At 41.7% G+C, this 26875-nt stretch overlaps 1 protein-coding gene across 1 annotated transcript in view; it reads left to right on the forward strand.

Annotated features, from left to right (window-relative positions):
* Positions 1–26875, forward strand: part of plpp4 (phospholipid phosphatase 4) — a gene marked incomplete at both ends in the record, with an annotated part of 117946 nt that overhangs the window by 36194 nt on the left and 54877 nt on the right. The window contains one exon of the mRNA XM_079436453.1: positions 22893–23001. Within this exon, the coding sequence (XP_079292579.1) occupies positions 22893–23001 (109 nt within the window). The remainder of the gene's footprint in view (positions 1–22892; positions 23002–26875) is intronic.

Below are 26875 nucleotides of genomic sequence, written 5' to 3' on the forward strand. Positions count from 1 at the left end.
AAGGGACATGATTGGGTGTCTTGTTGTTGTTGTTGTGGATGGTCTTTAAAACAGGTCTATTCATTTATACTGTTATCAGCACATGTTGAAGTATATTCGTCTCTTGTGTCTTAGAGAATATGCGCTGTTAATGCAGCGTTAGAAAACTCCATCAGTTTTTTTTTACTTTCACTTTCTGTATGACTGAAGTTTGCACAAAGTTTACACGTTGCTTTTGTGATATCCATTGGCTCGCCTTCATGGTTTAAAATAGAAAAATAATTAGAAAAATCATTTACGCACAATAAATAACAGAGCGGCATATGTATACACATTTTCCCCAGAACTTTCTCGCGACCCGGTAGGAATTCTTCCACGGTGGTTGGGGACCTCTGCTTTATATTACCTAAAACGGGGTTTCTAGAGTATGCAATTTTTTATGAGCAGACAAATATCTTTAGACAGGCAAGAGTGCTGTCATGTGTGACATGCTGTTGTCATCTCTGACATTTGTTTTGATGAGAATGAGAGTGCAAACAGTGCTAAATGTCATCAGAAGTGCACCGCATGGCCTGACATGAAAGCTAGGAAAATCTCAGACACATCTGTTCCTCTTCCTTTAGAACCACACCATCACAGGCTTTGAGATCTCTGAGGAATTGTCAGGGGTATTACAAATGCTGGTGCTGAAAGTGAAATCGAGCTCAGTCTGTGACAGATCTTTGTTATTCAAGGCTGATTTTCAGTGCTCTACACTGGAATTAGACTGTAACATGCAGCACAAATAAGAAAATCTCAGAAAGACAGAGTCTTAATAGCTTACTGAGTGTTAATAGCTCTCTTTGTTGTTAATGTATCTTTCGATAGTTGAGAAGTCTTTGTAATTCTACCTTCCTGGAAATTCCTCCCAGAAAGTGCATAAGTCATATATGTGTCATGATATCCACTCAAATGTTTTTATTTGGGAAAAAGTAAGACACTTTTTGTTTTTTCAGATTCATAAACTCTGCGTCAAGGTCATTTAAGTAATTGATGCCAAAAAAGGCATTATTTAAAAAAAAGTATTTGTGTAGTAACTGAACATGTATGAACACAGTTTATACGAATTTCAGTGGAGAAGATTGTCAGTGACAGTTTGGGTCTGTTCCTCACACAAAACCATAATATTTCTTCAGAATACTGCATTAATCACATGGACTACTTTTAGGTTCTTATATATGGCCAATACCAGTTTTCTTCCACCATTACTCTTTAATTATTATGTCACCAAGTCTGAAAGTCAAGGTTTACAAAAAACGTTTTTGTGTTAATATGGTCATTCTGTATACTGGTAGACAACCCAGTTAATATATAATCTACTGTAGATGTGATAAGAACACTTACTCACTCACTCACTGTTTGCACTTACACTCTCTAAGATAAAATAACGGAAGTAATATTAGATACTAGCAAGAATAGCAAGGAACAGCACAGCTGTCAGATGCGGTTTCACCTGGGTTTGTGTGGGCTGAGTTGAGTTGAGGATTCCACGCTTCCACTTGTACGTTTAGCCTGAAATGTGCAGTAGTTGTATTTCCATTGTTGACACTGAAATGTCAGGTACGTGCAGAATCAGGAAATTCATGAGAATTCCACCAGTTATGACTCCTCTTCCACTTTGAAATGCACATTCACCATATGCAGTCTTGTTACTGGAGTTGGTAGGTTTCACTTTTAGAAATTTTACTTCCGTAATGTGACACATTTTAAGTAAAACAGGATATTCATGAGAAAAAAAGTTTTATTGAATCATAACAGTTTGTAACCATGAATGTGTAAATTTGAGATCACATCTACTTTCATTCTAACTATAGACTGAATGTCTCATGCAGCTATAGGTCAGTCTGTGGCCTAGTTGAAATCAGCTATGTTTGACATACTGTAGCAAACCCAAAATTTATCATGAAAATCAATCTAGTTCTTAAAAATTCACCAGTTGATATTTTGACTGTTTTTATCCTTGATTTATAACATTGTTATTTCCGTGTGTATTTCTGTGAAGCTGCTTTAAAACAATTTTTATTGTATAAATAGCCATAAAAATAGAGGTCACTTGATTTACCATTTGTTCATTAACATACACTGTTAGTTTTGATATTACATTGAACAGCCAAAAAGAGGATTTGAATGGAGCCCTTTTCATGTATTTTTCAGATCAGTTGGAAACTGGAGTAATTTAGTATCCTAGCTTTTGTTGTTCAGTCTGCCAACTCCATCCATTTATTAAAGTGTAATCCTATACTTTTCTAGTTTGCTGTTGCCCATAACTTTGATGGGCCAAGCAATTAATATCATTGTGATAGAAATTTATCTGATGCCTGCTGAAAAGCAGAATAGTTAGTCACAAGAATATGTTGTGCTTTAGAAGTGGCAGCCCACAACACCTGGAATTATCTGTACTAAATCAGTAAATTGCTAATTATTCATTCAGTAAATTGTGAAGTAATTGTCTGCTTTGAGCTATGGGAACACTTTATTAGAACATCAGAAACATTATCAGAATGTATTTTTGAAACAGAATAAAGGGTTTTTATTCATATTTTGTCTGCTTGTTTGATCTATAAGCAAGGTAGAAATATTAAAGTGTGAAGTAAGATTTATTACATGTGTATTGAAGAACATTCATTAATAATTTTTCGACATTTATTTTACGTGTGGGTGTTCAATCACTGTATTCTGTCCCAGCTGCAGTCTGGCTTTCTATAAGATAATTGGGCAAGTTCTCAGATGGGTAGGAAAACATTACTGGCAACAAATGTCCAATAAAGTAAACAACTAAACAATGATACACATAAACAGTGTTGGGGAGTAACTAACGGAATTATGGAATTTAATTACAAAATAAATGTAACTGTAATCTGTTCTTTAATAAAGTAATTGAATTAGTTACCCTACTATTACATTTTAAATAGGGTAACTTGTAATCTGTAACCTATTACATTTCCAAAGTTACCTTCCCAACACTGCACATAAATGACCCTTGCAGCTGAAAAAAAAAACCACCATTGTACATGAGAGCTTGGAAATTAATGTAAGTCGCTCCGGTTACTAATGTAACCTCGGGAAGTAGCACGGAGGATGTAGTAGGAGGTATCACTCATTTAGTTTTGAAGCATCTGGAGGACACTAAGGCATATGCACGCCTCCTTTTTATTGATTTTAGTTAAGTTTTAATTCATTACAGCCTTATTTACTGTTGGATAAAGTAAAGAAGATGCAGGTAAATCCATTTATTATTAAGTGGTACTTTTCCTTTTTAACAAATAGAATACAACAGATAAAGGTTAATAGGACAATAGCGGATTCCAAATGTATTAGTACAGGAGCCCCACAAGGATGTGTGAGCTCCCCAGTCCTCTTCACAATTGTACACAAACTGTTGTGTGAGGAAAACCACCAACAATTATGTTGTAAAATTCAGTGATGACACAGCCATACTTAGTTTGTTATACAAAGACCAAGATATATCATCTTATCATGATGAAATTAAACTGTTTGTGGAGTGGTGTGATGCACACCATCGTGTTGTCAATGTGAAGAAAACCGAGGAGATGATTTTTGATCGTAAGTCAATTGGAGATCACAGTCCTGTTTTTGTTCATAATGTTCCTATTATGCAGGTGTCCTCTTACAAATACCTCGGTATTTATATTGAGTGTTCATTGACATGGAATGTCCACGTTGAAAGTCTGTGTTCCAAGTTACAACAGATACTGTATTTCTTGAGAAGGCTGAGACTCTATGGTGTTAACAGTAAGATCATGTGGTTGTTCTATCAAGCTGCACTGGAGAATGTGATTTGTTATGGTATTCATCTTTGGTATGGTAACTTGACAGTGCAGTTAAAGACTAAGCTTACACAGCTTATTCATTGTTTTATTAACAAAGTTCGGGAGGAGCATATTCAGATAATTAAGCTAATTAACACGAGAGGAGAACAATCAGTAATCAACCCAGTTAACAAGATAAGGGGCGTGTATATATATATATATATATACACAGCAGACTTACCTCTGTTCATTGGCAGTTTTCCAGCATCCCTCCGTCACCCCTTTTCTGCATTTACAACTATTCCTGTCCTAACCTGAAGGGGGGGTACTCTGGGTTCGGCCAAAATTCTGAGCTCGGATCCCTCCCCTTGGACAGCATGCCAAATATGCATAAACTTTATTCTATTTATTATATGCAAGTGTGAACTCGTGAAACAAGCGTGTGTTCAAAAAGTAAAGAAATACTTATATATTACTTAACTTGTCAACGGAGCGATCCAACCTCGTGACGTCACACGTGGTGGTACTGCAAGATGACGGTTGCCCTTGCTCTAAAAGCTATAACAAAACATCCTTTTTTTCTTTTAAATGGTTTCATTAATCGTGTTTGTTATATACTTTTTTAATTAATGTGGAAAATAATGACTGAATTACTAAATAATGAAAACGTGACTGACTGTTCCACTTCCACTTTAAGATGTTTTGTGAAGACAAAACAATCCGATGTACAATCCAGTCAAATCCTTTTTAAAACGTGTTTGTATGCTGGAAGTAGTCACATGACAGCAATTCTCACAAATGGTCCACAGTGATGAAATAACAATATATGCATGCATTCACATTAGATTATATATTGTATATAAACAGATACATAAAATAAATACTTAATGTGGTAGTGGCACAAACTCTGTCGGACGATTGCCCTCCAAACTGGAGTTGAATATTCCTTATATTGACATATTGATCTGTGGTGCTCATGTGGGAGATACTTGCCTGGCCTGTGTCTTTCTTCATCTATAATTTCTCTACTTTGTATCTCAGTCAGAGCTTTGGTGTTTGTAGAATGGTTGTGATGTGCATAATATAATTACGTTCCGCTGTAGCGCTGTTCAAAAACTGCATTTGACACTGGTGTTGTAATGTAAGCAAGTCTGTTTGTGAAGGGTCTGATGGCACAGATTAATCTTTTTGAATGTCTCAAAGCAACAACATTTTAATTGGGACAATATTTTCTGCATTGCCTGACATGCTGTGAGTAGCTTCAGCTGTGTCTCCATATGTGGATGCGTGTGGGCCTGCACCGCATGCCCATTTATTTATTTTTTATTACTGAAGGCTGATGGGGTGCTAGTGCATTGGGCAGAGCAATGCTGAATACATGCAGCAATGTGTCACCTTATCAGAAATAAAGAATGATATGACTGATACCAAAAGTCCTACAAAACCAAAAACCATACAGTAGTTTGTTCACCCAGGACGAAAATAAATATATATTGTGATTTACACATCCCCATGTAATTCTAAATGTATACTTGTTCTGTCAAACAGAAAAGAAGACATTTTGAAGAACTCTGGACTCCATTGATTTTAACTGTATGGACAAATTAACAACCTTGATGTCAGAGAGTCACCGCAGTCTCCACCAACGACACTCACCAGATCCCAGTCCCCTGATTTCTGATCACTGCCACCTGTCAGCACTAATCAGCAGTACTATATTCCTGCACTCCTCCCGTTCACTCACTGTCTGGTCTCAAACATTTACCTTTTGTCTACCTACCAGTTGCTCCTGTGTTCCTATCTCCGTTCTCCATTGCTCCTGTGCTCCACCGTCTCCACACTCCGCTGTTCCCTCTGGATCCCCTGGATAAAGAAACAAGGACATTAACACTCAGATAAGCCCCAAGAGATTTTCCCATTCCCATATGGCCTTTCCAACTCTCCGTCCGTCTTCCAGGGGTTTATGAACGAGGTGTTCCGGGAGTTCCTTCACCGGTTTGTCAATGTGTACACAGAAGATATCCTGATCTACTCCCGGAAACCTGGCCGAACATCATAATGTGATGCAGGTCCTACGCCAACTCCAGAAACACCACCTCAACCTGAAGCTCGAGAAGTGTGAGTTCCACCGCCCCACGATCCAGTTCCTCGGCTAAATCCTGCGGATGGGATCTAGATGGACCAGGGGAAGGTCCAAGCCATCCGGGACTGGCTCCAGCCTCAGTCAGTAAAGGAACGTCAACGATTCCTCGGCTTTGCAAATTTCTACCGGAGGTTGATTCTGAACTTCAGTCTCCTCTCAGCCCCCCTCATTTCCATGCTCCGTCAGAAACCCAAGTCTCTGTCCTGGAACTCCGAAGCCCGAGAAGCTCCAGGAGGCCTTCTGCAACTGTCTCTGTCTTCTGTCTCAATACCATGGAGAGCCTCCCCGACTCCACCCTTGCGCTTACTTCTCCAGAAAGCTTTCTCCAGTGGAGTGGAACTACGATATTGGAAATCGGGAGCTGCTCGCCATTAAACTGGTGCTGGAGGAATGGAGACACTGGCTGCAGGGAGCTCAACACTCCTTTACGGTCCTCACTGACCACAAAAACCTGGAATATCTCCGAAGTGCTAAGAGGTTAAATCCCCGGCAGGCTCGCTGAGCCCTCTTCTTCACCTGGTTCCAGTTTTCCATCACGTATCGACCCGGAGATAAGAATGTCAAGGCAGATTCCCTCTCACGTATCCATGCCCCCGACGAACCCTCCACACCTGACCCCATACTCCCTCCAGCCGTCCTTGTGAGCCCCATCTGGTGGGCCCTGGATGAACAGATCTGCATCGCCTCCATCACCGAACCCGCTCAGCTGGGAGGCCCAGAGGGCAAAACCTACGTACCCACCTCCTTGAGGATTCCCTTCTGGGCTCCCTGCATGCTTCCCCGGGCTCTGGACACCCAGGCAGCCAGCGTACTCTCTCGCTCCTCCAAGCTCGGTACGGGTGGCGCAGTATGGCCCGGGTTGTTTCCCAATACGTTCGTGGATGCTCAGTCTGCGCCATCTCCAAGACTCCACATCACTTACCCGCTGGAAAATTAGTCCCATTACACATTCCATGACGCCCCTGATCCCACGTCGGAGTCGACTTCATCACAGATGTCCCCAAGTCAGAAGGTTATACCTGCATACTCGTTGCAGTTGAGAGATTCTCCAAAGCCTGCAAGTTAATTCCCTTCTGGGGTTTACCTACAGCCCTCGAAACAGCAGAGGCCCTCTTCCATAATCTCTTCCGCACCTTCGGCATCCCGGAAGATGTCGTCACCGACCGTGGGCCACAGTTTGTCTCCCATGTCTGGAAGGCATTCTTCAAACTCCTCTATGTCACCGTCAGTTTCTCCTCAGGGTATCACCCCCCAAACTATTGGCCAGACTGAGTGGAAGATTCAGGAGATTGGGAGATATGTATTGCACTTACCTCTGTGTCCCGTGTCTATCTGCTGCTGACACGTGAGACATTTGTTTCATTGTTTTCAAGCAGTTTTAGCTCCTTATCTGATGTACATCTGAGAGAAATAGATCAGACAAGCATTCCAAGATTTCTATTAATTATAAGCAGAGATCGTCTTATTAAAGTGGAGGAGATTTAGTAAAACAACACTCAGATATTTCAGTATTTATACTACTCTGCTAGGGTGTGCATCCAGGTTTCCAGACTATTATATATGAGCGATACAGGGAGCATCACTGTGAAACTTTTAAGTAATTAAAAGTTTAAGTGATTTCAATGCAAAAAAAAGTCCATCACTTTTAGTTGATGCAATTAATTATCAGTGAATATCCCCCAGATTGCTATATTTTCTCATGCTCTACGATCGTTCAGAGCAGAGTGTCTCTCAAAGAGAATGGGTGCACAAAATATACACAACTCACTGTCTGTGCATTGCTTTGTTACTCGCAAAGCTTTGTGCTTTGCGTTTGCTTAGAATGACTTTTATTGACAGAGATTTAGAAATAAGATGCAATGATATTTATAACCAATATGCTTAAATTCTTTACAGCAGTTACCTATGTGATTTTGCTTAATTTTATAACAGTAAACGAATGAGAATAATACAGAAACATGCAAACAGCAATTAAAGGGCCAAGCCATGAACACCAGTTACTTTGACTCGTTATAGCATTATCAAGATTCTTTTTAGCAAAGTGGTTTAAAATAAATTGAGCAGAATCGCTTATAATTTAAAACAATTGATTTGAGCCTCTACAGTTCCCTTTCAGTGAGTCATGTTCGACGTAACGTCAGAGTGACTGACGTAATGAGATCCCATTACGTGACGTAATGAGATCACTCTGACGTTACGTCTCCGTTCCCTCCTTCAGGGAACGAGGGTTATGTACGTAACCGAGACGTTTTATATCAGAGTAAGAGATATAGCCATACATCTTTATAAGTGAAAATATGTCAAAACAAAACAAAACAAAAACAAAAAAACTCTCAGGTTAAGAGTCAAATATGTCAGCCATATTTTACTCCCACCATCCTTTGCAAACATGATCTTATAACTGCTAAATTCTGACTGGCCGATGGTGTCCTTGTTTCTCAAGATGCACAACTATCATCTGGACTATTACAGCAATACAGACAAATAAAATGTATGCCTGTTTTCAAGTCAACTGGACAAATCATTCTGTATTTAGAGCCTTTTTTCATTTAGCATTTAGAGACTTCATGATTCAGATTTTTTAACATTTTCTTTAAGATACCAAAGAAGTCAAAGTCAGCAACCATGGTTATTATTTCAGTTGCTTTATTCTGAACTGGTGAACTGCCTAAAAAATATATTTGCTAAAGTTTACACAATAAATCAAAATGGTGAGCAGACTGCTCCCTTTCGAGTTTGGTTCATTTGACATTGCATCAGTAGTTGAACGCTAAAGGGATGGTATAAAATCCCACTTTGTTAATAGCAAAGGTCCAGAAGCCATTGACCTTAGATAAAAGTGCTTCATGCAACGGAAAACTTCATAAGCTTAGTGACAAAGTGGCCATAAGAGCAATATACACAAACATTAGACTGTTGCAAACACATTGCAGAGTAATAAGATGGTGGACTTGCCGGCATCCTTAACTAAACCATACAGTCACTGCCAGCATTCATGCCAGCAATTGACTTCAGAGGCTGTATTTACAGCAGGCAAATTGGTGCCATAGACACTTTGGTGAGTGACCTATAATCTCAGATGATTATGTGATGTCAGCAGTTTGAGTGCTGCTTCATGCTTCCTGTTTATATCATAGAAATTCTCAGCTGAACACCACAACTGAATGACAGGAAAGCAGCAACTGTGTCTGTGCCTTAAACATCACAGATCTTAAAATAATGTCCAAATAGCAATAGGATGTAGGTCTAGTTCATAACTCTTACAAACACTTACAAAGTGAGTTTCTTAAAAGGGATGCCACCTGTGCTGGGCAAGAACATCAAGCAGTCCCAGTTGGCACACTGTCAAGGCTGTAGCCACGAGTCTGAGTGTTTCCTGATAATTTTTAAAGGCAGAAATTCAGTGGGAAAGAGGGAGCGCCCCTGTGAAAGGTGGGCTCGCATCAAAATAAAGTCCAGCTCCACATACTCCGAAGGGGATATGTGATGGTTTAATGCATTTTCTGAATGAACCATGATCAGTCAATCACCCAGATCATTTAACACGCACACTAATTTTAGAGGTGAGAGAGCTGTGTTCACACATTCCATGAATGTACACGGAATTTGCTCAGTTGTAGGGACTGTGAAGGAATCTCAATCTCAGAAATATTCATTATAAGGGCTATTTGCATACCTGTCAACACTCCCGTATTTCACACCCATCTCCCGCCCCCTACCGTTTTGTTATTTCTCCCGGGAAACTCCCGTAATTTGTATGGGCCAAATCTAGTTATATGAATAATCACATCAATATTTTATTCCAAGGTTTACAGTTGCCAAATCTTGTATGAAATTAATTATTATTTATTTTTATTTTAATAAAAAAAAAAAAAAAAAATATATATATATATATATATATATATATATATATATATATATATATATATATATATATAACCGTTCTAATATTTATTTATTAATTAAATATTAATTATTCTTTTTATTTTTATTCATAATTATTTATTATGTATATATGATACCCCCCGTAGTGTGAAGTAGGCATTATCCAGATACACTGAGATAATCAGTCCTCCAGCCAACCTACAAGAGGATCAGTGTGAACAGTTTGAGGGAGTTTTGAGGCAGGGAAACCGAGATAGGAATAATAGAGCACTTTACTGTCAAACGTCATTTCCTCATGTCAGGGACAGATGGCCAAGTGTCATAGCTGGCTCAGGCTCTATGCAAGGGGCTGAAGCAGGGCATATATCATATGAGTGACCGACTGAGCATTCTTTTTTGTACATGGCAGATTGTCGTTCTGAGGCAGGAGCTGTATATTGTGTCAAAAAGTGAACATGTCCTCTGTAAATGGTAGACCATTACTTTGAGACAGAGGGCTGCCTGGGGTGGGGATGGCGCAGTGGATAAGACACATGCCTTTGGTGTGAGAGACCTGGGTTCAAATCCACTGTGAGACACCAATGTGTCCCTGAGCAAGACACTTAACCCCTAGTTGCTCCAGAGGCGTGCGACCTCTGACATATATATAGCAATTGTAAGTCAAGCGTCAGCTAAATGAATAAATGTAAATGTAAATGCTTATATTGTGTAAATAAGTGAGGAATTAGAATGATTTGAGCTTGCCTGCTCTGAGGCAGGGAGTGGGGGACCTGTGCTGGCATGAGAACCCCTAGCTATACAGTAGTCTCTGCGCTCAGCTTGCAGCTCCACCACAGAGACACCATCTAGGCACCATCCACTGGTGAGTGCACCTCATCACCGAGCTGTAGATGGCTTCTTGAAGACAGTGTAGCTGTCTGATTTTATGGGAATGCCATTCAGTTACACCTTATACAGTGGATGAGCCCACCTCTAATTTGTGCGCTTGATTTTGGTAGAATCAAACAAACAAATTTAAACAATGAATTTAGTAAAATTTTACTATAAGGTTTCGTTAACGTAATTGAACTGCATAAGTTAACATGAACTAACAATGAACCATTGCATAGTAAAAGTTGGGCTGATCAAAAATGTTCAGTGCAGTGTCACAGACCCTCAGTCAGTTTGCTTACATGCACACCAACAAGATGGTTATAGTGAGAAAGCGGCATACACGTTTGCATTCACTGTGCTTGAGACATAACCTTGATGCCTATATGCAGTAAACACCTCCCATTTAACACTGTCCAAACTCATGATAACCACTACGCGTTCATTTATCATGGTCACATGATGTTTTTCTCCATGTGGAGTGTGAGTGTCAGCTGTTTAAGGTCTGTTTGCTCCTCCATAGTGTTTGTTTGTGTGTATTTAAGCAGCCCCTGCTCAAAAGACATGTTTTATGTGATCTGTTGAGGGTCCTGGCAGTATGTCAGCATCTGTGGCTGTGGCAGTGTGTCAGGAAACCAAGATTAGAGACAGAGCAAAACAGTGAGAGAAAGGAAGAGAGGTGTTCCCACCCTCCTACACATCCTTCTGTCTGTCTCACTGCTCAGTGTATCACAGTGCTGTATATTTATACTGTCCAAACTCATGATAACCACTTTAAGTTAATTTAGCCTGCTCTCATCTTCAATCCACTCTGTGAACACAAAAAACTACTGACAATCAAAAAGTGCTCCGTTCTGCCTCAGTCTAAGGATCCAGTAAACGGATGCATTTAAACAGTCAGTTCAAAACAGTGCTAATGAAGTGAAAATGCAACTGATTGCATCAGAGACAGCAGAGATAATAGTGTTAGTGATGGAAATTGGCTCTTTTTAGGGAACTGGATCATTTGGCTCAGCTCAGCAATAAGAACCGACTATTTCAACTCCCAAATGGCTCTTCGTTTCGTACCAAATATGGCTTTTATAATTTTGCCAAATTTAGGAGTGGTTTGACCTATGATTGTTATGTGTGCATAAATGTCACTTAAATTATAAATGTAATTGTAAAACAGAATACCAGAATTTTATATTTGGTTTAAAAACCTTATTTATTGATGCACGAACAAACCCTGTGTGTGTGCTCTTGGCTCACTGATCACAATAACATATCTGCATGAACGCATTTCAATATATTCACGTAGGAACCTTTGTGCACATTGTGTCATAAGGTAGGCCCGCTGTCTTTCAATGTGAAAACCCCTGGTTTACAGAGACTAGTACTTTCACAGAGATTGCTGTAATATCTCAAGATATTACTTCAATAATATTCTCCAGGGGGTAGAATAATTTTCTGCATGCCAGTGCATAAAAATCATTGACAGCATTTCATGGGTGTAACTTGACATTTTGGCTGGGGGACAGAGCAGAGCCAGCGTCAGGTCACCTACAAAGGGGGGGCATTTATACTTTTAGGAGAGGCTCAAATCACATTGAGTGGGTGGTGGGGACTTTGTTTTGGGTGGTAAGCGTGCCATCTGTGATGCAGTCACTGACACTCACGAATGCGTGCAATCGCTTTTGTATGCGCTCTGTTTTGAAATGATCATGTTCAGCAAGGAGGGAAAGGGGGGCAAAATAACTTGTTTGGGGGGCAATGCCCGCGAATACCACCCCCCCCCCCCCCTGGCACCGGCCCTGTTGGGGGACCATGTACCAGTTTGCAGATTTTCAGTTGAACAGATTTTTTTATCATAACGGTAAGATTAAAAGATTAAGATTTTTCTTAACATGTTTTCTGTAACCGATTTTCCCTCCAAATTGAAAAGAAATACAGGGTTGTAACATTTTCCAAACTACACTATCACATTCCATTTATAAAACTAATATGCAGCAGATAAAATAAGAACGGGCAAGTTAAAAGTGTCAGCCAGTTATTGCACAGTCCACAGTAAAGTATCATATAATAAATAGAGTACACTTCTGGTAAGAAGAAACTGTTCTGCTGTTTGTAGGCAAGAAGAGACTGCCCGATATAAGGGTTCCCAAGAATTTAAAACTGTGAACTCTTTCCACACAGTCTCAGTTTATGAAGATGGGAAGGGGTCAGCTCTGCACTTCCTGAAATCTAGGGTGTTTTTTTAGTTTTCTTTGTGGTTAGCGTCAAGTTGTTTGCAGAGCACCACAACATCAGTTTACGGGCCCTCGTGTCGGTAGGCATACTCATCGCCTCCAGAGATGTCCAAACCACTATAGTCTCATCTCCAAATTTTATAACGTGGAGTATGTAGAGGTACAGTCATATGTATAAAGGTAGTAAATTAGTGGACTCAGCACACATCACAATGGGGAGCCGGTGCTGAGAGTGAGGGTGGAGGAGAGATGGGGACCGAGCTTTGTGGCAATAGGAATTGGTCTGTAGTCATTTAGACTGTCTGCAGCAGGCTTCTTTGGGACCGTGATGATAGTGGGTGATTTAAAGCAGGGTGGAACGATGGTTTGTGACAGAGACAGATTGAAGCTGTTTTTGAAGAAAGCAGCAAGTTCAAATAGGCACAAGCCCTGAGTACCTTTTCAAGCAATCCATCAGGGCCTGCAGCTTTTCTCAGATTTACTGAATTCACTGAACACCTCTCTCACCTCATGTTCTTGTACAGTCAGTGTCTGGGTGCCTGTATCAGGAAGAGATGTGTGTTGGAGTGGAGACTTTACTTCAAAATGTGCGAAGAAATAGTTAAGCTCCTCTGCCAGTGATGCACTGGTGTTACAGCCAGTGGTAGTGCTGCTGTTGAAGTTTGTATTATGCTGCAACACCTGCCTTATGTTGTTGCCAGTGAAGTGGACCCCTATCTTCCTCACATAGACCAGCTTAGCATCTTTGATGTTTTTTTTTTAGGTTAGCTCCTGCAGTATTGTAGATAGCCCTGTCATCTGATTTGAAGAACATATCACAAGCTCTGAGGAGAGTATGGACTTGGAGTATGACGTCATCCAGGATTTCTTGTTTGGAAAGACTTGGAAGTACAGTCTTTAAACATGCCTGATTAAAGTCATCAACTATTTTATGGACTCCATCAGGATAGGCCCGATGATGTTCTCTAGCTCTCAGGTAGCTGAGAGCTGTGCTGATGTTAGCATCGGACGGAATGTTAACAGCAGTAATAACAACTGCTCTTGTGGTGGGTAAGAAAGTCCATAATGTGACTGTCAGAATCTCTATCAGGTGAACAGTGGTTCTCTATGATGTGTCTTTGTGAGCACCGATCGTTGTGTACAGACATGCAAAGTCCTCCACCACTGCTCTTGCTGGAAACTACAGAGTGGTCCCTGTGGTGTAGCGTGTTGTCTGCTAGCTGTACAGCAGCGTCAGGTATATATATATACAGTTCATTCAAGAGCAAACAATGCAAGATACATGTTTCAAATCACCTTTGTTGCTGAAATAATTACAGTAATACAGGCAATATTTGTCATGTAAGAAAATACACTTACATTACCTAACTTGCATAACTCCCATAAAATCCAAAATGTTTGTAAAAAATATTTATACAGTGTGTTACTGTATCAAAAGGTGTGATCATGAAGGTATAACATGGCCATAAGGTTTTGTGCTAGAACAGAGATTACTGTCAATGCAGTATGACATATGACTGATTCTATACTGTAACTGAACTTTTCAGATGAAGGGTGAGTTATAGTAATGTGCAGTCTATAAGACTATACAGTATCACATGGCATAATGTGATGTAAAATGCTGTATTTGATGCCATCTTATGCCATCATTCCTTCTTCTGATACATCTCTGATCACTTTCTCTCCCTTGTATCCTTCTGTATGTTCACAGATAGCAAAACACACAGTTTTATACTGTATCCCCCTACACTAACCCTTCTCCTAAACCCACCTTTACGAAAATAGTTTTTTTCTCACACACCTGTGTCCCTATGTCTTGTGTTCCCCTCCCTCTTGTGCCCATATTTGCTGTTTCCTGTTACTGTCCCCATTCAGTTCTATTAGTCCCAGCCTTGTTTCATTAATTATCTAGTTTTCCCCAGTGTTTATAAGTCCTGTTATTCCCTGCCTTTGTGTCCGGTCTTAATCGTCATTCTGTGTTTGTCTGATCCCTGTGCGCCATGTTTCCTGGTCTCTTCATTACAGTTTTTTACGTTCGCTTTGACATTTTTTTCAATACTTCTAACAATTTTCCTAAACTCTTAACGCACCAACACACATACAACACACAATTGATAAAACAGTTAATTTCGTGCTCAAAATCACACATTGCAAACTAAACTCCAACACTAGTTTTCAAATTACAATAATACACTAACACAATACACTACTTCTACAAAAACACTGCAAACATATCTCAAAATCAAATTATTATTCAAAAACACTAACACGTTCTCTTCCAACAGGAACATTTAGTCAATGATAGCACAATATCATAAAAACACTGACATTGTCAGTCCTGTGTCTTGTTTCCCCCTCCTCTCGTGTCTATATTTGGCCTTCCTGTTCCTGTCCTCGTTCCCTGTCATCTGTAGTTAATTAGTCCCTAATGTTTAATTTCTCCGCACCTGTTTCTGTTCTTCCTCTGTGATTTCCTTGTGTTCTTAAGCCCTGTGTTTCCCTGCCCCTGTGTCCGGTATTATCGTCATCTCGACTCGTCATCTCCATGTCTCCTGTGATCCCAGTGTTATCAATCAAATTCGGAAGTTTGTGAAGTTCCTCGCCTCCGCGTTTCCCTGCTCCAGAGTGGGCTCTGACAGAATACCGGACCCAAAAGTAAGCGGCGCTTCTCCATCCCTGTTTTGTTTTCCGTGTTTTGAAAAGTTTGTTCCTGTTTTTTCCCCTTCCACGGCGATGGAGTTTGCCGCCTGCCTCGGCGTTTCCCTGCTCCAGAGTGGGCTCTCACAGAATACCGGACCGAAAACTGTGTAAGCGGCGTCCCATGTTTTTTGTTTTCTGTGTTTTAGAAAGGTTTTTTGTTTTTCCTGTTTTTCCTCCGCGGCATGGACGCCGCCTCCCGCCTCGCCACCCTAATCCGTGAGGATTATTTGGTAATTCCCAATTACCACCATCCCGTGGACCTCCCAGACACTACCGGCCTGAGCTGGAGAGAGGGGATTTACTGGTGTCTGGGAAGCTTCCGGGCCCGAGCCAGCCCGCCGTCGACCGTGGCTCTCCCGAGCCCTCTGCAATTCGCGCTTCCAGAGCGCCCCCGCGAACCCGCGCTTCCAGAGCACCCCCACGAATCCGTGCTTCCAGAGCGCCCCCGCGAATCTGCGCTTCAAGAGCACCCTCCTGTGCCTGCTCCTTGCAGGTGCTCTCCTGCATCTCCGCTGGTCCCGTCCAGCTCTCCTGCGTCTCCGCTGGGGCCGTCGAGCTCTCCTACGTCTCCGCTGGTCCCGTCCAGCTCTCCTGCGTCTCCGCTGGGGCCGTCCAGCTCTCCAGCGTCTCCGCTGGTGCCGTCCAGCTCTCCTGCGTCTCTGCTGGTCCCGTCCAGCTCAGCTCCTCAAGAGCGCCCCCAAGTGTCTGCGCTTCAAGAGCGCCCCAAAGTGTCTGCGCTTCAAGAGTGCCCCCAAGTGCCGGCTCCTCCCACGTGCTCTCCTGCGTCTCCGCTAGTTCCGTCTAGCTCCGCGCTGCAAGAGCGCCCCCCAGAGTCCGCGCTGCAAATGCGCCCCACAAAGTCCGTTCCTCAGTGGCTCCCAGGGGGGAACTTCCCCAATAATTTTTTTTTGGGGGGGGCCTCCTGAATCCCCGGATCCGAAATGGCCGCCTGAGTCTCCTGATCAGCCATGGTCTCCCGAATCCCCGGATCCGCCATGGCCTCCTGTGTCTCCTGTCCCGCCATGGCCTCTTGAGTCCCCTGTCTCGCCATGGCCTCCTGAATCCCTGGATCCGCCATGGCCTCCCGAGTCCCCTGATCCGCCATGGCCTCCCGAGTCCCCTGATCCACCATGGCCTCCCGAGTCTCCTGATCCGCCATGGCCTCCCGAGTCTCCTGTCCCGCCATGGGTCCCGGAACGGGTCCCGCTCTGGAGGCCTGTAGCCCTGTCCCCTGATCCCTGGAGGCCTCCAGAGCGCCCCCCCCCCCCTCCCCATTGGATGGTATACGACGTGAGGACACGCATTCCGGAGGGGGGCGTAATGTCAGTCCTGTGTCTTGTTTCCCCCTCCTCTCGTGTCTATATTTGGCCTTCCTGTTCCTGTCCTCATTCCCTGTCATCTGTAGTTAATTAGTCCCTAGCCCTGTTTAATTTCTCCGCACCTGTTTCTGTTCTTCCTCTGTGATTTCCTTGTGTTCTTAAGCCCTGTGTTTCCCTGCCCCTGTGTCCGGAATTATCGTCATCATCTCCTGTGATCCCAGTGTTATCAATAAAGTTCGGAAGTTTGTGAAGTTCCTCGCCTCCGCTTTTCTGTGCTCCAGAGTGGGCTCTGACAGACATCAAATGGAATTACAGAAACTGCATTATTTTAGGTGTCAGGTCTGACCTTAATAGACAGTATATTGCATTGATCATAGATTGTGTTTTACACTACAGTTTCTTTTGAAGCCTCTCTACATTTTTGTCTTGTTGGGTTTAGTAAATGCATGTATTTTGTTTATTTTGCTGCAGAAAGGGGGGAAAGACAGAGATAGAATTGCTGCAGTAAAGGCTTTACTTGCAACAGGACATTAGAAAAACAAGAATGCAAGAAAACAAAAAAAAATGTACAATATAACTGTCTTTTATTATCTGAATATACAAACAGAAAACCCCACAGAAGAATAATAAAAAAACAGATAATAATAATCTAATCTGCCTGGTCTTCTGCGTTTGGCCACATGTTCTCATCCACATCACACCTGATATCTTCTCTGGCAAGGCATCTTGGGAAGAATCTTTTGGTATGCCTTATCCTTCCTGGTATTGTTGTGATGTCTTGGCATTCAGCATCCATTGCATCCTGGAGGGACATTTGACCCTGTCAAAAGGTGGTCAAAAACCTTCCATCTCCAGGCTGAGAAAAACTCCTCAATGGGGTTGAAGAAAGGGGAGTAAGGGGCAAGGAAAAGAGACATAATTCTCGAATGGGTGTCAAATCAGGCTCTGACTGCACTGGGAATGGTGGAATGCCACATTGTTGCATGTGATCACATATATTGGCAAGTGGTTTCCCACCTGTCCCCTTTCTTTGGCACCAGTCTTTGGTGCCGATCTTCTAATATCTCATATTTATGCAAGAGTACACTTTTCCACACAAGATCAGCCTAAAGAGGTCCTATTTTACTTTATATCATATGGTCATGCGATTGAAAGAGCCTTAACAGTGTGTTTCCTAGATGGGAATCAGCTGTAATTTATATATTTGCATAACTTCAATCAGTTGTTTCTCATTAGCAATGGAATAAAATACAGGGGACATATTTGCGTTTCAATTCACAATATGAACAGCTGTTCACTTTGACTTTAGCCTATAAGTTAGATTTAGAACATGATGTTATCTGTTCTGACATACAGTGTGAAAGCGTTTGAAAATTTGGCAGTAAAATGAAAGTGTTTTGGTCTTGGTTGAGCTTGTGTGTAAAATAAGTTCAAGCATTTTAAATTTGTGTTAACTGTATGCATTTTGTGTCAAAGCAACAAGAAATGTGTCAATTGTAAAGGATACTTTGTGATTGTGTATTGAGACAATTGAAAATACGCTGAAATGTTTAAAAAACATTGCATTTTTGATGATCTGTTGTGATATTAATACTGAGTTTTGACAGAGAGTTTTGAAGTTGCTTGTGAAAATAGTACCAAAGTGAATAAAAAAAGAACTGTAATTGTAATAATCCTATGAGATTTTTGGTTGCACAAGGAGTCTGACAACAGCCAGACTCCTTGTGCAACAGAATTGTTAGTTGAATTCTCTAATTAGCTTTTATTAATTAGCATATGGAATTGCATGCTTTTCCTTTTTTTTTCTTTACACTTTCTTACTGACAGTTGAAGAAAGCATTGACAATGATTGCTCCTCCAGAATAGACAGCTCCCTTGAAGAAGCAGACAGCTCTGCATAGCAGCCTCCTTCAAAATAGTTTGCCAGGATAACTGATAAACATTGCATTTTGGAAGTATTAATGTAGTGTTTGAAATTTCATCCCAAGGGTCATTGCTACAGGACTAAGTAAAGTAGCATACTGCATGACAGATTAATTAAGCACAATCTCTTGTAACAAGTAATTCTGAGCTAATGCTGCATGATTAACATCGCTCTTTTCAGTGTGTTCAGAAACATAAAAAAAAGCATTAAAGACAAAACCCAAAATAAGCTATTGCTAAACATTTTCTTGATTGTCATACACATTTTATTTCATTTGAAAATAACTGTTTAACTTAAAGGCTATTCACACTTGATTCCCCTTCAGGAACTCGAGCTGCGTCTGAAAACGATAGGGGAACACCTTCAGCGATATCAAGCTCTGAATCATATGTGTAATCAGACCAAACGATGGGCGAGATGTCAGAGGCGGGTGACGTCATGACCAGGAAGCTTAAAAGCACGTGAGGTGCAGCCGGCGTCAGCTTTCTGTCATTCAGCAAAGATCTCTGTGTGTGTCAGTCACGATCTATGTCTGTGAGCCTTATTTACTGTTGTCTGTCAAGTTACACCAAGCATTCAGCAACCAGAAACTCCAGCAATGTCTAAAGCAAGTGCTAAGACAGGTGATAGCAGATTGCTTTATAGACTGTGTGTTCCTCCCTGCCCACACTATATTACGAGCGGGGATATACACAGTTTGTGCGTGGTATGCTTGGGAGCGAAACACGCAGAGTCGGCTCTCAGGGAGCAGGCTCGGCGCTTCTCCTATCTTCCTCCGAGGAGGTTGATGTGGAGAGCGTTGAGAATTTGCCCCCTCAGTCCCCACAGTATGAGGAGTTATTGGAGGTAGTTACTCGTGCGGTTGCCAAATTAAACACCGACTGAACCGCCGAGAAACAGGCTGAACCGCAGAAAAGTAAACTCGATGAACGCTTTCTGCGTACTAAGCTGCTACCTCCGTGCTGGAGCCTGCCTTTTCTTTCCCGATCTACCATTCTCGGCCCGCTTATTCATCCCCGCCTCTGATTATTATGGAAATGTGGTTACAGAGCGATGCCCCGGGTAGAACAAACGCTCGCGAGCTATCTGTCTCCCTGTGCGGCACCGTCCCTGAAGGCTCCGATCTTGCCCTCCAAGCCGCTGCGCGCTACATCAGCGCTGGTGGGCAAGGGGTACACGGCAGCGGGTCAGGCTGGTGTGTGTCTGCACACTATGTCTGTGTTACAGGCGTACCAAGCCGACCTGCTAAAAGAGCTAGATGAAGGCGAGCAGTTTAATTCAGATGATATAACTGAACTTAGGAGAACTGCTGATTTAGCTCTCTGCGCCACCAAGGAGACCGCCCATGCCATTGCACACCAGAGGTTTAGTAGATTATTTAGCAATGTGGAAACTACTGCCAAATGTATCTCGTTGGGTCTTGCAGACCGCCGCCTTTCAAAAGAGTTTTTCTCACATTATTGGGCCCCAAGCAGGCTCTGGTATAAGAACAAGAAGTGAACACTCTCTTGAGGAAGGAGGCCATCGAGGTGGTCCCTCCTCTTGACAGATAGTCCGGGTTCTTCAGCTGGTACTTCATTGTTCCAAAGAAGGATGTGGGGTTGCGTCCGATTTTAGATCTGCAGCTATTGAACCGCTCAGTAATGCATCTGAAGTTCAAAATGCTCACTGTCAAACAGGTCGTGTCTCAGATCAGGTCCGAGGACTGGTTTGTCACGATAGATATAAAAGACGCTTACTTCCATGTATCCATCTTTCCCAGTCACAGGAAGTTCCTGAGGTTCGCTTTCAGGGGCAAAGCTTACCAATATCGGGTTCTTCCCTTCGGCCTAGCACTCTCACCCCGTACTTTCATGAAGTGTGTGGATGCTGCTCTGGCTCCTCTGCAACTCCAGGGCGTCCGCATACTAAATTACATCGACGATTGGTTGATTTTAGCTCAATCAGAGCAGATGGCAGTTCGTCATCGCAATGCCGTTCTCGCTCATATGAAAGAATTGGGGTTAAGACTAAATGCCAAGAAAAGTGTGCTTTCTCCATTAGAGAGGACCACTTATCTGGGCGTGGTGTGGGATTCGACCACGATGCAGGCACGTATATCCCCTGCTCAGATCGAGTCGATACTCACATCAATCAAGAGAGTAAAAGAGAGCCGGTCACTCAATGTCAAGCAGTTTCAAAAACTGCCGGGTCTGATGGCAGCTGCGTCCAACGTGCGGCCACCTTTGGGCTGCTGTACATGAGACCCCTACAGTGGTGGCTCAAGACCAAGGGGAAACCCACTTTGCATGATCAAGGTCACGCGGCGATGCCTACGTGCCTTAGACATGTGGAGGAAACCTTGGTTCTTGTCTCAGGGCCCGGTGCTGGGAGCTCCTTGTCGCTGCGTAACGCTAACAACGGACGCATCCCTCAGCGGTTAGGGAGTGGTCATGAGTGGCCACCCTGCCTGCAGTCTGTGGAGTGGTCGCCATCTCACATGGCACATCAACTGCCTGGAGATGCTGGCCGTGTTTCGAGCACTCAAACACTTTCTACCAGATCTGAGAGACCACCATGTGTTCTTTTATATCAACCACCAGGGAGGTCTGCGTTCGCACCACTTGTACAAGCTGGCGCACCAGATCCTTGTGTGGTCCCAAGGGAAACTCCTCTTGCTGAGAGCAGTTCATATTCCTGGGCATCTGAATATGGGAGCAGACATCCTGTCGAGGCAGGGGCCGAGGCCCAGGGAATGGATGCTTCACCCAGAAGTGGTGAAGCAGATATGGAGAGTTTTTGGCCAGGCTCACGTGGATCTGTTTGCGACTCGTCAGATATCGCACTGTCCCCTCTGGTTCTCTCTGACTCATACGAATATTTTACATGTGCATTTATGCATTTGGCAGATGCTTTCAACCAAAGCAACTTGAATTGCAAACATTTTATTGTTCTATGCATTCCCTGGGAATATCCACATCATTAGCTGCTAGCAGTCCCTAAATAGAGGAATAATAAAGTGTGTCATTAAGAAAGAAGAAAAAAAAAAAAAAGACCTAGAGTGCATGATTATGATCATAAAATGAAATAATATAATAAATATCAGTTTGCCGTGTCTAGCAACATAATGGAGAATTTTTGTACAGCTAAAATAACTGGAAACGACTGACACGGCAAGCATTGCACATCTATGTTCAAGTTAAATCTATGCTCGACTTAAATGCGATAAAACTAAAAATAAAAGAAAATAACTAAAAATATAATAAAATACTTAACTACATAATACTATTATTGTTAGAAATCGTAATAATATAACATAAAAATATAATACATTTATACATTTAAAATTGTAATTAAAACAATAAGTAAACAATAAATAAACAATAATCTCCTGGCCAGAGGAGAACTGGCCCCCCGACTGAGTCTGGTTTCTCCCAAGGTTTTTTTCTCCATTCTGTCACAGAGGGAGCTTTGGTTCCTTGCCGCTGTCGCCTCTGGTTTGCTCAATTAGGAACACTTAATTTCTAGTTATTATCGTCAGTTTGATTTTGCAGATACTATTTAAACTAAACTGAGCTAGACAATGGCATCTCTGAATTCAATAATGAAATGCCTTAACTTAAAATTGAGTGTTTAATCTTATTTCTATACATTACTGACACTCTATCAACCAATTTGATACTGTTAAGTGCTTTGACACAATCTGTATTGTTAAAAGCGCTGCTATATAAATAAAGGTGACTTGACTTGACTATGCCTACTCTTATGTTAAAAATAAAGTGGATAAGGCTTAGATCTCTTTTTCACGGTTGGTTCTTTCTCTGTGATGATCACTGAAACCCACTCATCCATACAAAACCACTCACTGGAAGTTTATGTGGATTACAATGAGTAAAATGTGTATAACAGGGTTCCTCAGTTAGGGCCACTATCCTGCAAATTCAAATCAAACTTACCTGCCTGTAATTTTCTAATAAATCTGAAGACCTTGTTTAGCTTGCTCATTGTCGGATTTAAGGAATCCTGCATGGACTCATTATCTCTGCCTTTATTTAGGTTCACAGAGTTCCTGGAGCCTTTTGAAAGATTTATTCAACCTGAGGAACTATGGCTATACAAGAACCCTCTGGTGGAATCAGACCACATCCCAAAGAGAGTCATGTTTGTAAGTATACATCATTCAGCACATTTCAAAACAAGCGTGCACTCATAATGGCTATAGTGATGAAATCTGTGAAATCCACACCTTTACAGAATTCATCATTCACAGGCCTTTGCATGTTGCAATGTTTTATTAAATATTATGGCTAATCTGATTATGCTTTCAGATACCAATAAGACTGCACCACTGCATAATCTGTTTTATTTACTAACCACTTATGTTGGTATACTTTAAAGGTGTATTAAAAGCCATTATCAAAGTATTTCATTATCCATTGTTATACAATACAATAAATAACACAAAAGTAACTATTAAAATGCCATACCAGACTTCCGGGTATGGCGGCAAGGTGAGCAGACGCGTTTTCCTCGTGCTCAATTGCTTTTCAATAAATCCTGCATAATATTCCAGAGAGAGGTCATATAAAGAGACAAAACTGTAAGCATAAGTGTAAATCACTTCAAACATGCCAAAAAATGCGGCTAAGGAGAAGAAAACGAGGGAGAGCTGCGAGGATGCAGGCCAGGAGCTAGCTGAAGGGGAGCCATGCTCACCGGAGCAGGCACACGCTGACGTGTCCGCGGACGCTGAACAAGTCATAAACATGGAAAATCCATCAACAAAGGACCTCATGCTTGCCATAACCTCATTCAAACAAGACTTTAACACAAAATATGGCCACAGCCATATCACCCTGCAGCCCAAGACCGGTTGCCCACTGAAGCTAAGCAGGGTTGAGCCTGGTCAGTACCTGGATGGGAGACCTCTGGTGAAAACTAGGTTGCTGCTGGAAGAGGTGTTAGTGAGGCCAGCAGGGGGTGCTCACCCTGTGGGGGTCCTCTGTGTGGGTCCTAACGCCCCGGTATAGTCACGGGGACACTATACTGTCAAAAAAGCACCGCCTTTCGGATGAGACGTTAAACCGAGGTCCTGACACTCTGTGGTCATTAAAAATCCCATGGCACTTCTCGTAAAGAGTAGGGGTGTAACCCCGGTGTCCTGGCCAAATTCCCTCTACTGGCCCTTGTCTATCATGGCCTCCTAATAATCCCCATACACTTGATTGGCTCTATGACTCTCTCTCCTCTCCACCTGTAGCTGGTGTGTGGTGAGCGCACTGGCGCCGTTGTCCTGTGGCTGCCGTCGCATCATCCAAGTGGATGCTGCACACTGGTGGTGGTTGAGGAGAGACCCCCCACATGATTGTAAAGCGCTTTGGGTGTACAGCAATACACAATAAAGCGCTATATAAATGCATCATTCATTCATTCAAAATTTACGGTGTACTGACGGAAATAAGAATTGTCCAAACGGACGTGAAAGACTGTAGTGGGCGTATCATGGAGGCCGAAATGCGAATATCTACGGCAGAAGACGAGATACAAAATCGAAAATCTTGAGAACAAGACAAAAAACCTCAATAACAAAGTCGAAGACTTAGAAAGGAGGAGTAGACGTAATAACCTGCGTGTACTGGGCATACCCGAGAAAGTAGAAGGCAATGATACCTGTTCCTTTATGGAAAAATGGATAGCGGATACTCTGAAGATAACGCCGCCGGTTTTGGAGAGAGCGCACCGGATAACAGCGAGCCAAAGTTCCACTACGTATCCGAGAACTATCATCATCAAGTGTTTAAACTACAAGGACAGAGAAAATATCTTGAAAGCTGCGCGGGTACAGAAAGAGGTGATGTACCAAAACAACAAAATAAGATTTCTTCCTGACCTGCCAACGGAGGTGTATAAGCAACAGAGGAGTTACGACGGCGTGAGGAAGCGGTTACGGGAACTCGGTCTGGATAAGCACCGGGTAATATACCCCGCACAGCTCCTGTTGACCAACGATAACCGCATTGTCGTCTTCAATACACCAGCGGACGTGAATAAGTACATCAAGAAACTGGAGCCAGTGACTGAGGATGACTAAATTAAGTGTGACTTGATGAGAACTTTTATTGAACTTAAAATCTCTTCAGATGTGGCTGCTGGAAACTAAGAGGTATGCAGGGCCTAATTCTGCTGGAAACGTGACATCGTACTACTTACAGACTTGATTCTCTTAAAATACTAATATAAAGTTTTAATAAGTCCTGTTTAAAGATATATTTTATTTAGTTTTTTCTTTTGGTTTCTTCTTAAAGTGCAATTAGGTGCTTCTTACGTGAGTGCTGAAAAGTACGTGCATGTAGTATGACACACATTTTATTTTCAGTTGATCTTATCTGGATTATTTTTTCTACATAGACAAGTAATTGAGCTGAGTTTTGGTTTACAGGAGAATAGTTCCTCAGTATAGTGTGGACCTATTCCCGATAATGGAGGGAAGTTATTTAGGGGTTTGGGGGAGCCTGTATGTTCTAGTGAGTCAGGCCTGGGTTCTGGGTGGGTCGCTCTCTTCCTTTTCGTTTTGGGTTTTATTTCAAATGGTACACTTTATAGGTTTTTATTGCTATTCTTGCACTAAGGTAATTTACCTCTCTTTATGTTAATTATGACATTATAACAAATGACAGACGTTTTGGTTGAATGTGTATCTTGGAATTGTAGAGGCCTACGTAAACTTACTAAAATAAAACAAGTAATGGGTAGAATAAAACAGATAAGAGCCAAAATTGTGTTCCTGCAGGAAACACAAGTTAGATCATGAGATAATCAAAATTAAGCGTAGATGGCCAGGTCAGGTATTGTCTTCAGCTTACTATTCGAATTCCAGAGGAGTTATAACTATGATACATAAGTCTATTCCTTTGCGCATTGATACAATAACTAAAGACCCCAAAGGTAGATTTTTGATTGTACAGGGAAACATTCTATCAACTCGGATTAATCTGGTTAATGTATATGGACCTAATGATGATAATGCAGATTTTTATAATGATTTATTTTTGAGAATCTCCACAATGCCCGGAAAACACATTATGACAGGTGATTTCAGAAATCAGATTTCAATTGTGTTTTGCAGCCCAGTAAGGACCGGTCATCTGGTATTGATAACACCCATGTAAGGTCAAGAAAAGCTTTACAACATTTTATAAAGGAACTTAACCTGGTGGATATATGGAGGGCTCAAAACCCAATAAAAAGGGAATATTCATGTTGGTCGAGTACTTCTAAAGGATACTCAAGAATAGATTACTTTCTGATATCAGCTGAACTAATTTCATGTATCAGAAATTGTCAATATAGTAGTATTCTTATTTCAGACCATGCTCTTGTATCTTTGAAATATGTTGAACCAAAGTTTTCTCATAATCGTACTAAATGGAGATTTCAAATACACTGGATGCAAGACAAAAGATTTCTTGAGTTCTTAGGGGAACAAATTGATTACTATTTTGAACATAACACCACCCAAACATCAGCTATAATCAGATGGGAAGCCTTTAAGGCCTTTATACGAGGACAAATTATAAGCTATACGAGTAGGAAGACAAAAGAGAAACAGGAGAAATATAAAACACTTGAAACAAAAATTCGCTTACTCGAGGAAAAATGTTTACAAGCAGGCCAACATACTGATAATGTTTTAAAAGAATTGCTATTGTTAAGAACCCAATATAATGAAAAAAAAACATGAAAAAGCAGCGGCCAATTTATTAAGATTAAAGCAGCAATTTTCCGATCAGGGAGAAAGACCAGGCAGACTTCTTGCTTGGCGTATAAAACAACAGGAATCAGAAAGAGCAATTACTAGTATTGAAGATGAAAATGGAAATATGACTGTAGATCCGATGGAAATTAATAAAGCGTTTAGAAACTTCTACGAAAAGCTATATTGCTCTGAATGTAAGGCCACGACTGATGCCCACTCCACGTTTTTTGATAATTTCAACATTCCTAAAATATCTGAGGAATTTAAAATTGAATTAGATGGT

The sequence above is a fragment of the Barbus barbus genome (assembly GCF_936440315.1).
Source record: "Barbus barbus genome assembly, chromosome: 16".
NCBI classification, from domain to species: Eukaryota; Metazoa; Chordata; class Actinopteri; order Cypriniformes; family Cyprinidae; genus Barbus; species Barbus barbus.